This window comes from Prionailurus viverrinus, chromosome C1 (genome assembly GCF_022837055.1).
Source record: "Prionailurus viverrinus isolate Anna chromosome C1, UM_Priviv_1.0, whole genome shotgun sequence".
Classification (NCBI taxonomy): domain Eukaryota; kingdom Metazoa; phylum Chordata; class Mammalia; order Carnivora; family Felidae; genus Prionailurus; species Prionailurus viverrinus.
Window position 1 is genome coordinate 201,940,228 of NC_062568.1, and position 19,023 is coordinate 201,959,250.

The 19,023-nt window shown below is 54.0% G+C and overlaps 1 protein-coding gene across 10 annotated transcripts in view; it reads right to left on the reverse strand.

The window, feature by feature from the left end:
• Positions 1 to 838: 838 nt before the first annotated feature.
• The window catches only part of ARHGEF10L (Rho guanine nucleotide exchange factor 10 like), a 158,506-nt gene continuing 140,321 nt past the window's right edge, over positions 839 to 19,023 (reverse strand). For all 10 annotated transcript variants that reach the window (XM_047869947.1, XM_047869945.1, XM_047869944.1 and 7 more), the window contains 3 exons: positions 9,875 to 10,049; positions 2,822 to 2,944; positions 839 to 1,933 (listed from right to left, as the gene is read on the reverse strand). In XM_047869947.1, coding sequence (XP_047725903.1) covers positions 1,401 to 1,933; positions 2,822 to 2,944; positions 9,875 to 10,049 — 831 coding nt within the window. In that variant the 3' untranslated portion in view covers positions 839 to 1,400. The remainder of the gene's footprint in view (positions 1,934 to 2,821; positions 2,945 to 9,874; positions 10,050 to 19,023) is intronic.

Sequence of the window (19,023 nt, forward strand, 5' to 3'; positions counted from 1 at the left end):
TTGCCTTGCCTGCAGGCAGCTCCAGACATCTGAGGATGGAGACTGAGCCAGGAGAAGGAAGCCGGGGCCCCAGGCAGCCCCGCCCGCCAGTTGCACCCCACAGCCTGGGCTCTGCCACCAGCAGAACTCACCCCTTCCTCCCTCGGCCCCCTCCCTGCCTCGCCCCTGGCCCACGGCAATAGCCCCAGACCCCTATCCCGCACACGGTGAAGCCCTTCGCCTCCCTTCCTTCCCGGGTCGGCAGTGACAGGTGCCAAGGCCACCTGCCTCCATACCATTCCAGAGCAGGGACGGCAGCCTTGGCTTCAAAAACTGTTCGGAGGCATAAGCGTCTGACTTCAGCTCAGGTCACGATCTCGCGGTTCGTGAGTTTGAGCCCCGCGTCGGGCTCTCTGCCGTCAGCACGGAACCCACGTCAGATCCTCTGCCCCCCCTCTCTCTGCCCCTCCCCCTGCTCGCTCGCTCTCGCTCAAAATAAATAAATAAACTTTAAAGAGAAACTATTCAGGAAAGAAGCTCCCAAGAGCCCCTTCTCGAGCAAAAGAGAGCTTTCCGGGATGATGGAAACAGCTGGACCTGTAGTGCCCAGAGCGGGAGGCACACACCCCGTGGGGCTTCTCCAAGAAACGTGGCCATGGGACTCAGGACCTGGATTTGTGATTTCATTTCATTTTAATTAATTACACGAATAAAAAGCGACACGTGGCCAATGGCGAGTGCACGGGACGGCTCACTCTAGGGCCTGTGCCATGGCGGGGTCCCCCTGGTTCCGGAACAGCCCTACCTCCTGCCCTCTGCCTCCGTCACACCTCAAAAAACAAAAAGTCAGTCCAAGCACTCACGTTCTTCTTGCCTTTTATTCCAGCATCTCCCAGAGCTCCAATATGTACAGACTTCATTTATACACATAATGTACACCATATATACGTATTTATATATATTCACACACCAGCCCACACGCTGTCATACACTCACACGCACACGCCCGTCCAGGAGAGGCGCGCGGCCGTCTCTGAGCCCCGCTCGGCCCGGACAAGAGGTGCTGGGCTTGCCAGGCAGTTGTGAGGTTTTGTGTTTGTTTTTTGCTTTTAAAAAGAGGGCCATTTCCTCCAGAGGTATCCTCTCCCCGCACCCAAACCCCTGCCCCAAAACTCTGAAATATTTTCTTTCTTTCCTTCTTTCTTTCTTTCCTTTCTTTCTTCATTTTCTTTCTTTCTTTCTTTCTTTTCTTTCTTTCTTTTTTTTTTTTTTAAAAGGAAGAGGTTCTCCTCTGCTCGGCCAAGGTAGTTCCGGGAGACCCAGGCCCATCCCCACGGTCCCTGGAAGGCGATCGGTGCTCCCGGGAGGACCCCGCATGACTGTCGGTCGCCACGCCCGCGGCGGTGCGCCCCCGGTGGGGGCTATAGCGTCAAGGGCACCTGCCAGATGAGGAGGGCGCTGTCCGTCTCCCCGCACGGGGCTGGCCTCCCGCTGCCTCCCGAGGCGCTGCCGAAGTTGCGGTAGCCTTGCCCCCCCGAGATGATGGCCACTGAGCAGATCTCCTTGCGGTGGGCGTCCCGGGCGCAGGGCCGGCTGCGCACCCAGACATCCGGGTCATCGGCCATCTCGTAGATGGAGCCGTCCTCCTCACTGTGCTCCAGGGCCGAGCCGTCGGCGGGCGCGGGCTCCCGCACGGACAGCAGCGGGCCCGGGAGGTGGGCCGTGGAGCGCAGGCGGTACTGAAGGAGGATGCCCTTCTTGCGGGTCAGCTCTCGGCCCACGCGGCTCGCGGGCGGGGGCTCGTGAGCCTGCCCATCAGGCTTGTCCTCCTCCGCCCGCGGCCCTTCGGCCTCCTCCTGGTCGCTCCGCAGGATGTCGGGGGCCAAGATGCTGGTAGCCACGGCCAGGAAGGCCACAGGCCCGCAGTGACCGTTGAGCGACACCATGCCTTTCCCTGCAAGAGTGGGGCAGGGAGAAGGGGCCCAGAGGCCCAGCTTTGGAGGGGGCACCCAGACCTCTCTTGGAGAACGTTCTGGGTGGTGTTTTGGTTTCACTAACGGCAGTGGATGCTGGAGCCTCCGGGGGAGGGGCTCTCCCACACCCTAGGGCTATTTTCTGTGGAGGAGCAGGACAGGGGACAACAGCGACCTTATCAACCACTTGGGGGGGGGGGGCATCAGTGTGAAAGCGCCAGCCACACGTCTCCGAGCCGTTGGCTCCGCCCAGAGAACCTTCCCCACCCACCTGCCGCTCCGCCCCATCCCCTAAAGCCCAGCTGGAGCCCCTCCGCCGCACCTCCTTCTTGACCCACCCACAGATCGCTGAGCGCCTGCGTCCCTGTGCCCCGCGGGCCCGGAACACCTGCCGGCATCGCACCCCCCCACCCCAGACCTCAGCTGCCTCCACCAGACTGTCAGCGCGGGGGGGGGCAGGGTCTCTGCCCCATACGTCCTGGCAAACCCAAGGACTGACACGGGGTGGGGGGGGGGGGGGGAGCAAAATGATCTCTGTGATGGAAACAGGAGATCTTGGATTTAGGAAGAGACTCTTCCTTAGCAGGGAGGGCGGCTCAAGATCCGGCCGGGCTGGTCTACCCTCAGGGCTTCCCCCCTCCCCCTCCCCACCTCGGCCCTCCAGGGGCCCGGCCACTATTCAGGGGTCCCCAGAATCCTGAAGCCACAGGGGGAGGGGAGGACATAATTCCGCCGTGCCACAGCGCCACCTGTGGTGACAGAGGACATTGGAGAATGATGCCTAAACACCTGGGCACGAGACATGCCCTCCCCGGCCACCTGCAGCTGACTGTCCCAGGCCCTGCCCAGACGGGCTCCCAGAGCCTCACCTGTGATCTTGGGGATGCCTTCCAGCCGAGGCACAGGCAGCAGGACGATAACACCCTGGTCGGTGCCCACCCAGAGCAGACCCTGGCAGATCAGGAGGCTGGTGACACACAGGTGCTTTTGGCCTGCGGAGAGAGAAGCCAGCGTGAGCCGCACAGCCTCCCCCGGGGACAGCAGTGGGTTCTGGGGGCTTCGAGGTGAGGAAACGGCTCCTCCTGTGAGACCGGCAGGAAGCTGGATGGGGCTGTGGTCGGGACATGGGCTTGGGAGGCTGACCTGGCTGGATCCCCCAGCTGAGTGCCCCTCTACCCAGCCTGCTTCCACCCGGGGAAAGTGGGACTGCCCGAGGAGGCAAGGGGGTTGAGCCACTGGCCACGGAGCTGGCCCGTGGGGGCCCTCCGCGGCCGGGTGGGGAGCAAAGACAGGGTTTGAGGGCGACGCGGATGTTGGCGCACACGGGATGCCTGGGAAGGGAGCCGGCGTGGACGCAGAAGCGACGCGAGTCGGCAGTCTGCCGCAGTCCCTCGGTCTCCAGCCCAGGCCTGTCTTTCCGCCCACGCGGGCCCTTCCCCGGGAGAAGGCACAGCGCGCCTGCCCCTGGCCTGACGTGCCAGGAACCAGCATGTTACTGATGGCGGTCCAGATTAGCGCCTGACCGTCCCCCTGGTGCCGTCTCTTCGTTTCATCAAGAATGCGGTGGCAGGGACAGTGCGGGGGTCCCTCTGCCCTTTACAGGCAGGAAGCGCAGCATGAGCCACGCCCCACAGCGGCCCAGAGCGAGGTCTCCAAGGCCAGGCGCTGGGCTCAAACCCGGGCTCTGCCCCTTCCCAGCTACGTGACCCAGGCCGGTCCCTAAACCCCTCTGTGCCATGGCTCCCTCACCCGCAAGAGGGGACAATGACAATATTCCACAGCCTCGTCCTGAGGATGAAACAAGTCAACGACTGAGCAGAAATCACCTAACCCAGTGCCCGGCACACGGCACACACAGAAAGGTGCCTTCGGACGCTACTGCTGTTGCCCTGTTGACGACGACGGTCGCCGGAAAAGGGCACGAGGGACAGGCGGCACCGACGCCCCCCTGCCTTCCTAAAGGGCCGTCTTGCTTCTTGCCTGATTCCTCCCGCCCCCCTGAGAGGGGCCAGCTCTTCCCTAAAAGGAAATTCGAACTCATGCCATGTGCCATGGCGACAGCAATGCCACGCGGCGTGTGAAATGACGCTCGGAGCGCCGGTTCGTGGCCTGGGCATGTCTCAGCACCAACAGCAGGGCCAGGAGGCCCCCAACTGCATTCCTGGCAAGTACCCGGGTGCCACTGATGGGTGCTGGTCCAGGGACCGCACTCCGGAGTTTCTAAAGCACACAGAAACCCGGTCTGGTCGGATGTAAGCCTTGAAGCGGCCTGGGACACGTGTGAGACACCGATGTTAGGCCCGTTTTCCAGATGAGGACAGGAAGGCCCAACGAGGTCATCCAGCTGGCGAGTGCGGGGCAGGGGCAGGGCTCAGGTCTGCTGGTTACACTCTGTGCCTCTGTTGCCTCTCCGCTCTTGAGCACATTACTGCAGTTCCACGCGGGTAAGGGTACGAGCTTCCTGTGCACGGCAAACAGCCTCCGAGCCGAACGGGGTGGCTCCCCAGGGTTACCATGTCGGGGTTCACGCGGCACCGTCTATAACACAATGGACTCTATCATCACTGACCCACTCACTCGGCACTCCGGGACACCCCAAGCACCTACTACGCGCAGGACTCTGCACTCAGTGCTGGAGGCACAGTGGGATCCGCACACGCAAAGTTCTGCTCTTGAGGAGCAAACACTCTAGGACTTTCTGTGATGATGCAAATGTTATGGATCACGCTGTTCGATGCGGCAGCCACTAGCCACAGGTGGCTCGTGGACACGGGCTATGTAGCTGGTGGGATTAAGGCACTGAATTTTTCATTTCATCCGGTTTTCATCGTCATAGCGGCTACCGTATTAGCACAGTCTAGAGACCGGAAAGAGGAAGTGAAGACATAAACCAGGAACATCAATACCAGGCAGAGGATTCAGATGGGAGCATGGGGCAGGGAGAGAGTGGGCAGGAAGGTTCCTGAGCTTCCTGACTTACCCCCACATTCTGGAAGGATAGGGAAGCAGGCGTGGGGACGTGAGTTTCGAAGGACAAGGAGGAGGCAGCCACCCCGAGCCCCGAGCTAAGGCCTGGGGCACAGCACATGCAAAGGCCCTGTGGCAAGAATAAGAGGGTGGCAGGAGCAGACTACAGCCAGCGCAGCTCGGGGATCGGGACGGGGGTGGAGCTCAAGACAAGCAGAGAGCGGGTAGGCCAGGGTAAGAGTGGTGACTGTTCGTTCTGAAGCTACATTCTAGAAGCTACTGGAAGGTCTGAGCAGAGGCGTGGGTGGCCTGGCTTGGAGGAGCGAGTGCTTTGGCCTCAGTGTGGTGGAGGGCAGGGAGGGAGCAAGCAGACCAGCCAGGCAGAGATGCGGTGGCGAGGCGCCGTGGTGGCCTGGAGGACGACAAGAAGCCAGCTCGTTCGAGATCCGGTCCGAAGTCGAATAGAGCGGGTTGGGAGAGCGGACAGGCGTCGAGGGCAACTCCGAGGTGTTTGGTCTCGAGCAGCCGGGTGCCTGGCAGTGCCTGGGACTCCGACGGGAGGGCGGGCCTGGGGTGGAAGGCCATGCTGCCTCCCGGATACGCGGACGCACGTGGTGGGCCTGGCCACGCGACGTGAACGGAGTCCAACTCGCGGTGCTGATTCAACGTGGGAACGCACACCCCGGGAAGAAGAGCCGGGCCCGTCTCTGGACGACAAGGGCCGTTTCACGAACGGGTCTGGGTGCGTGCAAAGCTGGGGCTCCTCCCCACGCCCGCGTCAGCTCAAAACGCGCAGACGCCCACCAGGAGGACGGGCTCCCGGCCGGCGGCGGGTGCTCCCAGCCCCTCCTCACCACCTGGCCCCCGCTCGGCCCTGGTCAGGGTCTCCATCGCCCCATCTCGCTCGCTCTCTCTCTCTCTGTCGCCGCTTGCCTTCACAGATGGAAGCCTCGTGAGGGCAGCAGCTCATCTGCACACTCAGAGTTGAGTTGATTCCCCAGCTCGCGGCTCAAGGGCCCTCGGCTCGTGAACAAATGTACGAGCGAGAGCAGAATAGCGAAAAAGGACACGGGTGTGGGCGTCACGCGCGGGGCGTGCGAACGGACAAGTCATTTTCTTTCCCTTCTCTATCCGTGAGTATTATAAACTTGCCTCGCTCAGTTTTATGATTATTGGAAATACACGTGTGTCTGTATAATACACACACACAGTTGGGTGCAGCTCTTAGCCCAGAGTGTACAATCAATAAAAGGAGGCCATTAGGATAACGTCTGTGATTATTAAAAGGACCTAGACTCGTGGCTCAAAATCAGCTCCATCAGAGCCATAAACCCACAAAAATAATTAAGCCCAGAGAGCGAGCAGTGGCAAATTTTTCATCTCGCTGCCTCACCTCCTGTTCCAGGGAACCCTGGGGCCGTGAGCCCAGCAAGAGACGGCTCCCCGATGCCCCCGCATCCTCCCGGCCCCCACTGGACAACTGAGACCCAGCAGACGAGAGGAGGGCAGCAGGAAACCCAAAGAAGTGCCACCAGCATTGAGAAATGACTTCATCTGCAGACCTCATTCTAGGGCCCTTCCTCCTCCCCGTCTGCCTCGAGGAAAAGATCAAGACACTTCACAAACAGTCCGAAAGGAAAAAAAAAAAAATTCTAATGGTGGATAAATATTTTATCACAGAGACTTAATGCAGCAGTGTTCGACTCACCCAAGCCATCTATCTGGAGATATACAACTTTAAAAGGCTCAGGCTCTTGGAGAACATTTTATTAATGACCTGTCTAGTTAGGAGGATGGGGGGAGTTTAGGTTCAAAAAATGCATTAATACCAGCCGGGTACACGAGAGGAAGAAAGGGGTCGGGGGAAGGAAGCGTGATAAATTTTTAACACGCCCTTAAAAAAGTCCACACTTAGAGGAGGAACAAATTTATTACTAATTATGCAATTATTTCATTTGGTGGTGTGGGGGAAGAAAAAAAAATACTTAAAAGCCTTTTAAAAATATTTCTAATAAAGAATTTACGAATCCTGCTCTGTTGTTCTTCTGCCAGGGGCACAGTGTGAAACGGGTCTGAAGCCGCCCTCTCCCTGGGGCAGCTCCGGCCCGGCTCTTCTGGGGTTTGGGGGGTCCTGGCCCCAGCCCCAGGCTCCACGGTGTCGCTGACTAGGAACGGTCAGGCCTGGCAGAGGAGGCCCAGGGCACTAACCCCTGGGGAAACTAAGCCTCCCCCACCGCCCAGATGTCCCAGGGCCCAGCCCCAGGGAGGTCTGGCCAGCGAGAGGTGGCTTCTGTCTGCTGGATGTAGCAGGTGCAGCCGGAAGGACATGGGCTGGAGAGTGGGGACCGAGCAGGGAGGCACCCTGGGAGATGTGCAGCCCACAGGGCGGGTACGGCAAGGGACAGGGATGGCCACGAAGATGAGAACGAAGATGATGCCCCTGAATGACACCGCCGTGGACCAGGACTCACTCCAGCCAGAGACTATGGGGTGCTGTCCCTGCACCGCCTCAGGCAAGGCCCAACCTCCCTGGGAGGCAGGGACCGGGGATCCCAGGGGTTCCCCACCTGCCCCGGGTCACGGGGCTGGGCGGCAGCAGAGCCAGCCTGACTCCAGCTCTGGTCTGCCCTGTGCCCCACGGCCAGGCTCCGACTCAGATCTCGGCCCCTCCGTGTACAGATGGGGCAACTGAGGCCTGGGAATGGGGACGCTGCCCAGTAAGTCTCGGAGACGCTGCAGTTAGGGGCCTGGCTCCGGCCTCCTGGGCGTGTGACCTTCCAGGAGGTCATTTAGGCTCTGGGGCCTCCGTTGACCTGGCCCTGACATAATCATGAGATAGTGAACGCCCTTCCTTCTTCAAAGGGTAACTGCAGATAACAAGTGAGCCAGTGGGTGTGCAGATGCATTTTGAGCTCACGTGGCAAAGTCACAGTTGTGCCCGAGGGGGCTGCGGCTGTCCACCTGCAGCCGGGTCTGCCCGCCAGTCCCGCCTCAGACGGCCTGACGGGCTGATTCTTTCTCTCCCCTCCTCTGCCCCCAGTGTTCCACTAACTTGAAGTAATTTAGCTATCAGCATATGTGGAAATATTTTTGTGATAGAGAGAAATTTCTATCATAGGTAAAATAGATTTACCTTGTATAATGGCTAAATACTGTGAAATGCAATGAAACTGAAGAAGGAGGGAAGGAAGGGGAGGGAGGAAGGCAAGGGAGGGAGGGAGGGAGGGAGGGAGGGAGAGAGGGAGGAAGGAAGGAAGGAAGGAAGGAAGGAAGGAAGGAAGGAAATCAGGGATGAAGGAGGGAGGGAAGGAGGGAAGAACAGGCAAAGAGCCATAACCCAGGTCCCACAGAGCCCACACAGCACACCCTGGGAAGTGTATTATGGCCCTATTTATTCTCCTCACACACCTACCATGCTCCAAGCCCGTGCAAGGTGTCTTCCCATGCCTGAAGGCATTTATCCGGAGCCAGGAAGCCCTCTGTCTACTCCCACAGACGGACCACAGACCAGCAGGCAGAGAAACCTGCCCAAGCCCCACAGTGGCCGAGCCAGGGCTCTGGCCACCTCTGAAACCATGTCTTCCCTGTTATACACCGTGGGACTCTCCCATAGACTCCCGGCCCTGCCTCTGGCCTGCCGCGTGACCACGGACAAGCCACTTCATGGGGTTACGGTGAAACACGACCCTGTACGTAAAACACTTGGAACCTAGCTCACCGCAGGGTTTGTGGCAGGCTACTGCCACTGCTGAACGTGGAGCAAGCAACCACCACCCCCTGTCGCCACCAGGCCAGACTCAGGGACCATTGTTGTGCCTGGCCGGGAGGAAGCAGGATCTCTGGGGGTGATCTCTGGGTCCCCTGGCTGGAGTCAGGGTCCAGGCCTCTGTGGTAAAACAGAGGCCCCCACGCGGCCCCTTAGGTTTTGGCTAATGTGCTTGTCCTTGGCCCAGCCTCACAGGACAGGGAGATCAGTCCCTCAGCTCAGCACACAGCCACTCTGGCCTCCACACGGCCCATCTGCTGAGTCCTTGTAACAATTAGCTCCCCACCTGCCATGCCGGGCCCGTGTCCCTGGCCCCAGGGCCCCTCAGCTCTCCCAACTGCCAAACTTAGCCCAGTTTGGACAGGATGGAGCCTCTACATCCTCCCAGACCAGTCTATTTGTCTCCTGGGGCCTGGGCCAAGCTCTAAAGCCAGCCCGGGGGTAGGAACGGGCCCTGAGCAGGTGTCTGCCCTGGTTCCCTCCGGCATGGCCTGCAGGGTCTGGGCAGCACCTTGGACAGCAGACGGTAAGGGCGCTGCCTGGAGCCGATTCCACAGAGGCAGATGCGGGAGGAGCAGGGTATTAGGCGAACTCCAACCTTACTCCTCTCCACTGAGCATCACCAGTAGCTCTGCGGGAGGAAGCAGGGCCCCAAGGGGATGACGTCCAAGCCCTTCGCCCTCCCCCTGCCCCCAAAGCCCAACCAGCAAACTAAGAGAGACAGCTGCCTTTCTTAGAAAAACCTCTAAAGGAATAGACCCCTGTCGGCCTTCTCTCTTGCCCCTCACCTCATGTTCCAAACGTGATGGGAGGCAGAACTGGGTGTCTGGTCAACCTGAGGGGCGGCAGGTGTAGATGGGCCTGGGTTCCCACCCAGTATGGCTTTTTAGCAGCTTCCTGATCTGGAAGTCTGCTGAATTTGGAGCCTCATTTCCCACGAGGGGTGAGAGGGAAGAGCGACGACAGCAAGAGAGGCTTTGGAACGATGCCCTGAGTTCGAATCCTGACCCTGCTGTCTCCCCTCTCGAAGGCCCAGTTTTTGATGCCGGCCAAACACTCCTATGAGGGTTAACAACATGGGCTGACCAGGAGGCACCTCCGCCTGGCCATGGAAGATGCTGCACGGATATCAGCATCTTCCCCGCACAGGCCCAGGACAGCAGGGCGCGATGCCCAACAGCAGCCTCACCCGGAAGGAGGAAGGTGGTCCTGGTGGCGATGTTGATCTCCTGCAGATGCTCCAGTGTCTCAGTGTGGAAGAGGCGGATGGAGGAACCAGAGGAGAAGGCCATCCAGACGCCGCTACCCGCCTTCACCATGTGCGTCACACTCACGGCCTCGTCCTGATGCGCCTCGAAGCTTTGCTGCGGCACAGAGAGAAGGGTGTTGGTGCTGGGCTGGGCCTGCCAGCTGAGCCTCAGGAGGCCAAGCTAACTAACCCAGCCTCTGCCTGAACCAGACTCAGGGCTAGAAGGGACCCTCAGAAGCCTAGCAGTGAGTAGTGTGCTGGAAAGTGTTTAACTACTGGTGGAGAATCCTGGTTTGCCCTGTCTGCCGATTCCCATGGTGTAAATACTTCCAACATGGGCCATCTCAAGCTACCCACATGACATCAATGAACAAGGAACTAGGAAAGGGATAACAGACCAAGCTCTAGCATGCCCCTGTGACACAAGGGAAAGTCAGGGCCAAAAGGCGACACAAGAGGAAGTGGCACCTTATGAATATCATCTAGAGTTACAAAGGCAACAAACGGAACAATCGGGGAAGAGAGGTGGGTCATGTGAGTCAAATCCTAATCCTTTACATCTCTGCATCCGAATCTTTGCATCTGTGGGGATGCAACACATAATGTCCAAAAATTGATGAGAAACAGCAGGGAGCGGGGTTCAAAATGGTGAAGCAGCAAGATCCTGACCTCACCTCCTCCCACGGACACAATTATCTACACATACTTATGGAATAATTCCCTCTGAAAGGAACCTGGAAACTGAATGAACTGAGCCTCCACAAGAAAATATAAAAGGATGGTGTCGAGACCAGATGAGAGGCAGAGACACCGACGCACCAGAGGAAAAAACCCAGCCGTGGCGAGTCACAATCAAGAGGGATATCAAAGGTAGAGAACTTCCCTGAGGAATGAGGAATTCAAGCTCTACATCAGGCACCCCAACCCTTGGACCCTGCACAGGAGAGATGAGCCCCCAAAACACCAGGCTTTGAAAATCAATGGGGATTATATTCAGAGACTCTAGAAAACCGGAAGGAACAGGAAACTTGCTCTTAAGGGGCTTGCACACACTCACTCAACCTGGAAACCAGTTGAAAACACCAATTTGAAAAAAAGCATATGCCACTGATAAAGAAGATCCATTTACTACAAACCTTAGGGGGTCTGCCAGAGTGGCAGAAAACAGCAGGGGCTCTGCCCATGCACTGAGACGCTGGTAGGAGCCCTTTTGTCCATCTCAGTCTATCTTACTAAGAATGGTACTGGTGGGCGCCATTTTGGAATTCTCCCTGTAACCTACTAGTGCCAGTGGGTGTACTCCACTGAGAACCTTGTCCACCAATGTGCCCCAGTAGACGTGGACATGCCCACAGCCAGGCCAGGAGCCAGCCCCACCTACCAATGTGTCACAGCCACAGTCCCACCACAACAGGAGGGCACACACAGCCCACAGAGGAGACAGTCCTTGAGCACCTGGCTCTGGAGACCAAGAAGTTTCCACTTCTGGGTCCCATACATCCTCCCCTACATAAGGCCATTCATTTGAGACTGGGAGAGGTCAGTGATTTACCTAAATACATACAGAAAAACAGAGTAAGGCAAAATGAAGAGACAGAGGAATATGTTCCAAATTAAAAAAAAAAAAAAGACAAAACCTTAAAGAAAGAACTAAATGAAACAGAGATAAGCAATCTACTTGATAAAGAGTTCAAAGTGATGGTCATAAAGATGCTCCCTAAATTCAGGAGAAGGATGGATGAATACAGGGAGAACTTCAACACAGAGAGAGAAAAATAAAAGAAAATACCAAAAGGAAATTATAACTGAACTGAAAAATACACGAGAGCGGTCCAACAGCAGACTGGATGAAATACAACAAATCAGCAAGCTGGAAAATAAAGCAATGAAAAACACCCAGGCAGAGCAGCAAAAGGAAAAAAGAATTAAGTAAAGTGAAGACACCTGAAGCGACCTTTGGGACAACATCAAGTGGAATGACATTCACATTATGGCGATCCCAGAAGGCGAAGGGAGAGGGAAAGAGCCAGAAAAAAAGAAATAATGACTGAAAACTCCCCTAACCTGGGGAGGGAATCAGACATCTGGATCCAAGAAACCCGGAGAGTTCTAAACCACATGAACTCGAAGAGAACCACACCAAGATACACTGTAATTAAGATGGTAAAAGTTAAAGGAAGAGTCCTGAAAGCAGCAAAGGAAAAACTTGTCAAGTACAAGGAAAACCCCACAAGGCTATCAGCAGATTTCTCAACAGAAACTTTCCAGGTCAGAAACGAGTGGCCTGACACATTTAAAGTGCTGAAAGCAAAAATCCCCCAACCAAGAATTCTCTAACCCAACAAGGTTACCATTCAGAATTGAAGGAGACATTAAGAGCTTTTCAGATAAGCAAATGCTAAAGGAGTTCTTCACTACCAAACCAGTTCTACAAATACTGCTAAAGGGACTCCTTTAAGCTTAAAAGAAATGGCACTAATCGATAATAAGAAAACATACAAAAGTAAAAATCTCACTGGAATAGGTAAATGTAGAGCAAAGGTCATGAGCCAATCACTTCTACAGCAAGCATAAAGATGAAAAAATGTAGGGCCGCCTGAGTGGCTCAGTTGGTTAAGCGTCCAACTTCGGCTCAGGTCACGATCTCGTGGTCCGTGAGTTCGAGCCCCGCGTCGGGCTCTGGGCTGACAGCTCGGAGCCTGGAGCCTGCTTCCGATTCTGTGTCTCCCTCTCTCAGCCCCTCCCTTGCTCACGCTCTGTCTCTGTCTCTCAAAAATAAGTAAAAGTGTTTGAAAAAAAATTTTTTTAAAGATGAAAAGATGGAAGTACTAAAATTAACTAAAATCACGATAATTCATTGAGGGAAAAGCATAAAACAAAAAAATATAAAATGTGTCATCAAACATAAAACATCAAGGGTGGGGAGTAAAAAGGGAAAGCTTTAGAATCTGTTTAAAATTACATTGTTATCAACTTAAAACAGACTGCTATTGCCATAGGAGATTTTACATGAACCTCAAGGTAAGCACAAGGAAAAACTTATAGTAAATACCCAAAAGAAAATGAGAAAGGAACCTAAACATAACAGGAGAAAACCATCAAACCACAAGGGAAGAGAGCAAAAGAAGAAAGGGACAGAACGGGAACTACAACAACAGCCAGAACACAATTAACAAAATGGCAGTAAGTATACACTTATCAATAATTACTTCAAATGTAAATGGACGGAAAGCTCCAATCAAAAGCCAGAGGGCGGCTGAATGGATACATAGCAAGACCCATCTCTACACTCCCTACGAAGGACTCACTTTGAAGTAAGGACACACACAGACTGAGAGCAAAAGGATGGAAACAGATATTCCGTGCACAGGGGAATGAAAAGAAAGCTGGGGTAGCGATACTTACACAAAGTACAGTTGCAAACCAAGCCCGTAGTAGACGACAAAGAGGGGCACTACACAAATGCTAAAGAGGTCAATCCCGAGGGAGATGTAATTTTTATTAACATATATGCATCCAACATGGAGCACCAAAATATAGAAAGCAAATCTTAACGGACCTAAACGGAGAAATTGACAGCAACCCAATAATAGTTGGAGACTTTACTGCTCCACTTTCCTCAGTGGACAGATCATCCAAACCAAACAAAAAAATCAATAAGGAAACATCGGCCTTAAATGACACATTAGACCAGATGGACTTAACAGGTATATAGAGAACTTTTCGCCCCAAAGCAGCAGAATACACATTCTTCTTCGCAAGGGCACAGGGAACATTTTCCAGGGTAGATCACATGCTGGGCACAAAAGAAGTCTCAGTAGATTCAAGAAAATTGACATTTTATCAAGCATCTTTTCTAGCCACAGTGGTATGAAACCACAAGTTAATTATAAGAAGAAAATGAGAAAAACCACAAGTTAGGAAGACTAAAAAACTATGCTACTGAACGATCAACAGGTCAAAAAAGAAATCAAAGAGGAAATTTTAAAGAATACCTAGAACACTTTTGCAAAGAAGACACCCAGATGGCCAACAGACACATGAAACGATGCTCAACGTCGCTCATCATCAGGGAAATATAAACCAGAGCCACACTGAGATACCACCTCACACCAGTCAGAGTGGCTAAAATGAACAAATCAGGAAACTACAGATGCTGGTGAGGATACGGAGAAAGGGGAACCCTCTTGCACAGTTGGTGGGAATGCACACTGGTGCAGCCACTCTGGAAAACAGTGTGGAGGTTCCTCAAAAAATTAAAAATGGAACTACCCTACGAGCGAGCAATAGCACTGCTAGGAATTTACCCAAGGGATACAGGAGTGCTGATGCATAGGGGCACATGTACCCCTATGGCTTTTTTTCAATTTTTTTAATGTTTATTTATTTTTGAGAAAGAGAGACACAGAGCATGAGCAGGGGAGGGGCAGAGAGAGGTGGGGAGCAGACTCCAGGCTCTGAGCTGTCAGCACAGAGCCCGACGCGGGGCTTGAACCCACGAACCGCGAGATCATCATCTGAGCCGAAGTTGGTTGCCTCACCAACTGAGCCACCCAGGTGCCCCACTAGAAAGAAGATTTTAACAGCAATCAAAAACCTCCCAACAAACAAAAGTCCAGGACCAGGAGGCTTCCCTGGTGAGTTCTACCAACATTCAAAGAAGATTTAATACCTACCTTTCCCAAATTCCTCCAAACACTTAAAGGGAGGAAAGCATCCAAACATATTTTACAAGGTCAGCATCACCCCACCAGACATGGACACCACACAAAGAAAGAAAATTACAGGCCAATGCCCTTGATGAACGTAGATGCAAAAATCCTCAACATTAGCAAGCTGAATCCGACAGTACATTAAAAGGGCCATACACCATGACCAAGTAGAATTTACTCCAGGCATACAAGGATGTTCAACATCTGCCAATCAATTCATGTGATACAGCGCATTAGCAAAATGAAAGATCAAAATCATGTGATCATCTCAATAGATGCAGAAGAAGCATTTGGCAAAATGCAACATCCATTTATGATGTTGAAAAACTCTCAAAATAAGGTGGGTACAAGGGAATGTACCTCAACCTATATGTGACAGTCCTACAGCTGATAGCATCCTCAATGGAGAAAAGCTAAAAGCTTTTCCTCTAAGAGCAGGAACAAGAGAAGGATGTCCACTCTCACCACTGTTATTCGACATAGTACTAGAAATCCTAGCCACAGCGATGAGGCAAGAAAAGAAATAAATGGCATCCAAATCAGAAAGGAAGAAGTAAAACTGTCACTGTTTGCAGATGACACGATATTGTATGTAGAAAGCCTTAAAGACTCCACCCAAAACCCATTACGCCTAATAAATGAATCTAGAAAAGTTGCAAGAATAAAAAATCAATATACAGACATCTGTGGCATTTCTGTACACGAATCACAGCTCATCAGAAAGAGAATATAGGACAACAACCCCATTTCCAATTGTTACCAAAAAGAATAAAATACCTAAGGATAAATTTAGCCAAGGAGGGGAAAGACCCATACACTGAAAACTCTAAGACATTAATTAAATAAACTGAAGAAGACACGAATAAATGGAAAGATACTCCATGCTCATGGATGGGAAGAATTAATATTATAAAAATGTCCATTCCAGGGTGCCTGGGTGGCTCGGTCAGTTAAGCATCCGACTCCTGGTTTCAGCTCAGGTCATGATCTCATGGCTTGTGGGTTCAAGCCCCACATCAGGCTCTGCATTGGCAGCACGGAGCCTGCTTGGAATTCTCTCTCCCTCTCTCTCTGTCCCTCCCCCACCGCCTCTCTGTCTAAATAAGCTTTCAAAAAATGTTTAATGTCCATGGAGGTATCATACTCTCTGATTTCAAACTATACTACAAAGCTATAATAATCAAAACAGTATTGTTTTTGCATCGGTACAAAAACAGACCCAGGTCAATGGGACAGAACGGAGAGCCTAGAAGTAAACCTGCATAAATAGAACCCATACAACTCAACAACAAAAGCCCCAAACAACCCAATTTAAAAATGGCAGAGGACCTGAATAGACAAGTCTCCAAAGAAGACTTACAGATGGCCAACAGACACATGGAGAAGATTCTCAAGGTCACCAATTATCAGGGAAACGCAAATCAAAACCACAATGAGGCCTCACCTCACACCCGTCAGAATGGCCCCCATCAAAAAACACAAGGAACAACAGTGTTGGTGAGGATGTTCAGACAAAAGAGCCCTCGTGCACTGTTGGTGGGAATGCACACTGGTGTCACCACCGCAGAAAACAGGATGGAGCTTCCTTGAAAAATTAAGAATAAAAATATCATATGACCTATTTCTGGGTATTTATCCAAAGAATACAAAAACACTAATTCAAAAAGATACTATGCTCACTAAAGTTGTATTTACAATAGCCAAGAACATGGTAACAGCCTTAAGTGTCCATCGGGAGATGAATGGATAAAGAAGATGTGGTGTATTTACACAATGGACTATTTGCTACTCAGCCATCAAAAGAATGAAATATGCCATTTGCGACAACACGGATGGACCCAGAAGGTATTATGTTAAGTGAAATAAGTCAGACAGGGAAAGCCATCCTGCAGAATTCCACTCATATGTGGAATCTGAAAAACCAACACCAAAACAAATGAAATGAAACAAAACCAAACTCACAGATGCTGAGAACAGATGAGCGGTTACCAGAGGGAAAGGGGGGTCGGGGACGGGCAAAATGTGTGAGAGGTCAACCGTATGGTGACAGAGGGTGAGGCGACTTTGTAGCGCGCACAATGCCAAACTATAAAGCTGCGCTCCTGAAACTTACGGAATAAAAACAGTTATGGGATGTCAGGCACTTACTATGTTGAGGGTCTCTAACTCTGACTTTGGGTTTGAATTCAAGAAAAGGAAAAAGAAATCGCAGAGCAGACAGATTGGAGCCGGAGGGAAGTTCCTGGCGATTTGAAACAGAACAGGTGCATTTTGTCCCAGGGAGCAGGGCCGGGGTGGGGAGTGGGGAGGCCCCTCAGGAATGAGTGTGCGTGTCAGGGTGCAGCCCGTGGTTAGATGGAGGGGAGAGGGGGGCAGGCGCCGGATCACCCAGGGGCCACCGCCATCCCGTTAGGTGCAGGAGGGGCTAGGCTGGGAAGTGACAGGGTCAGGTTTAGCCCCGAAGGACGTTTGCTTCGCCAGTGAACGTGGTGCTAACACTGCTCGGTTTCTCTGGCCGCAGCCCCGACTCCACCCGGCTCCGATCACCAAGACCTTGAAGCGTTTTCCCCGTTGAGATAAGGAAGCTAATGGTGGAGGGGAGCCAAGCCAGGGAGGGCAAGCCTGTGAGAAGGCCACCAAAATTGCTTTTCCGAGCCAGCCCCCGGCGGCTGAGCTCTGCACAGGGCTGAGGGAGGCCTAACAGGTTGGGGGGGTGGGTACAAGAAACTCCAGGGCCCCAGGTTAGGGGAGGAGAGAGGCAGAGCATCTTCCTCCTTTCCCCGTGTGCCAGGCTACCCTCGAGGGGCACGGTTCTATGGCACAGCTCGCCTCTGACTGGGGGCACCCGGAGAGCAGAAGCTGAAGAGGCAGTAGAAACTTCAGAGCCAGGCCCAGTCCACGCCGTGCAAGGGGAGAGGAGGATCTTTGATCCTCTGGCCCTCACCCCCAAATGCTGGCTTTCAGTACTCCTTTTCTCCTTCAGAGAAACCCCGAGCAGCCTGCTGTCCTGAAGAGACAATGTTCCAGAAGGCCCAGCCCTGGACACAACACCAGGTTCAACAGGACACTTCCCAAGGGGCCTTGCTGGGAAGGGCCGACCTGGACCTGGGGCCCGGACTCACCGACCCCCATCACAGCCAAGCTGCTGAGGCTGGACCCGACTGCCCACAGTGCCCACCGCCAACGAGCAGACAGACGGACGGACGGGGCGGCGGGGTGGGAGGGGCCCCCTTTTTTCCAAAAACAGCACGCACCCATTTGCACACGAGCGCACACACACGCGCGTGCTGCACAGGAAAGCGTGGGCATGCTCGCCCCTGTGTGCAGCAGGGCTCCTGCCCAGCTCCTAAGAAAGGGCCAGAAGCGTTTCCTGCCTCCCAGAAAGCCAGGCTGCGCTGGAACCGAGAGGCCTAGGGCTGTGGAAAGCCATAGCTGAGTCTGCAGGCACTCAGCCCCGCATGCTGTTGTCAGAATCCAATTAAGAGAGAAGTCAGCAGTGGAAATCCGGGCTCATTTCTCCAGAGGCGTGACAAGTCTGCCCCCAGGCCCGAACGACTTTACACAAGGCCTGCGCCAACCCGCCAAGCCCAGCGGTCGGGCGGGTGGGGGAAAGGGCAGGATGTATGACCAACGACACGGAGGCCCAGCCCCTCACCCCTCGGTGATCTCCGGGCTCCCTGAGACCCCTCCCCACTCCAGGAGCCTGCCATGGAGCCAAGTCCTGGGAGTCCTGGCCGGGCCTCCTGGGCACACAGGCGGACTAGGTGGCATCCCGCAGCATGGGTCCCACTACCCCTGGGTGGGGGCAGGTGGCAGGGAGGCCCGGCCCTTGTTGCCCGTTGGGCTCGGTGCTGGCATCCCACTTGTCACCTCTGGACCCCTCCTCTATCCCTAGCTGGTCTCGGAGCCCAGGAGTTGGGGTGGGGGCACCTTCTCTCTAAGAGGACTCTATCCTCCTTGTCTTTGAAGAAGGCCCCCTGCCCAGCTGCCACGAGCACAGCCATGCCCCTGCCTCTGAGCTCTGGGAGGCTCCATGCTTCCTGCCCACTTGACCCCCATGGTCCAGGCATGGCGATTTGCCAGCTGCTTATCCTGAACCAGGAACCGCTCCGTTGGGACGATAATTCTGGACCGGTGGTCTGCAAACAGTGGCCCTCAGACTATACCAGCCTGCCACCCGTTTGGGGAAATTAAGTTTTCTTGGAACATGGTCACAGCCACATAGAAAAGAATCCATTCCAGTGGCTTGGGAACTCAGCACTCTGACCATACACCCCAGGTCCTTAAGGACAAAAAGACCTGCAAAGAAATCCTGAACTTTACTCAGTAGGCTTGGCGTGGGTGGTGGGACAGGCAGAGCGATCCGGAAACTGTGGT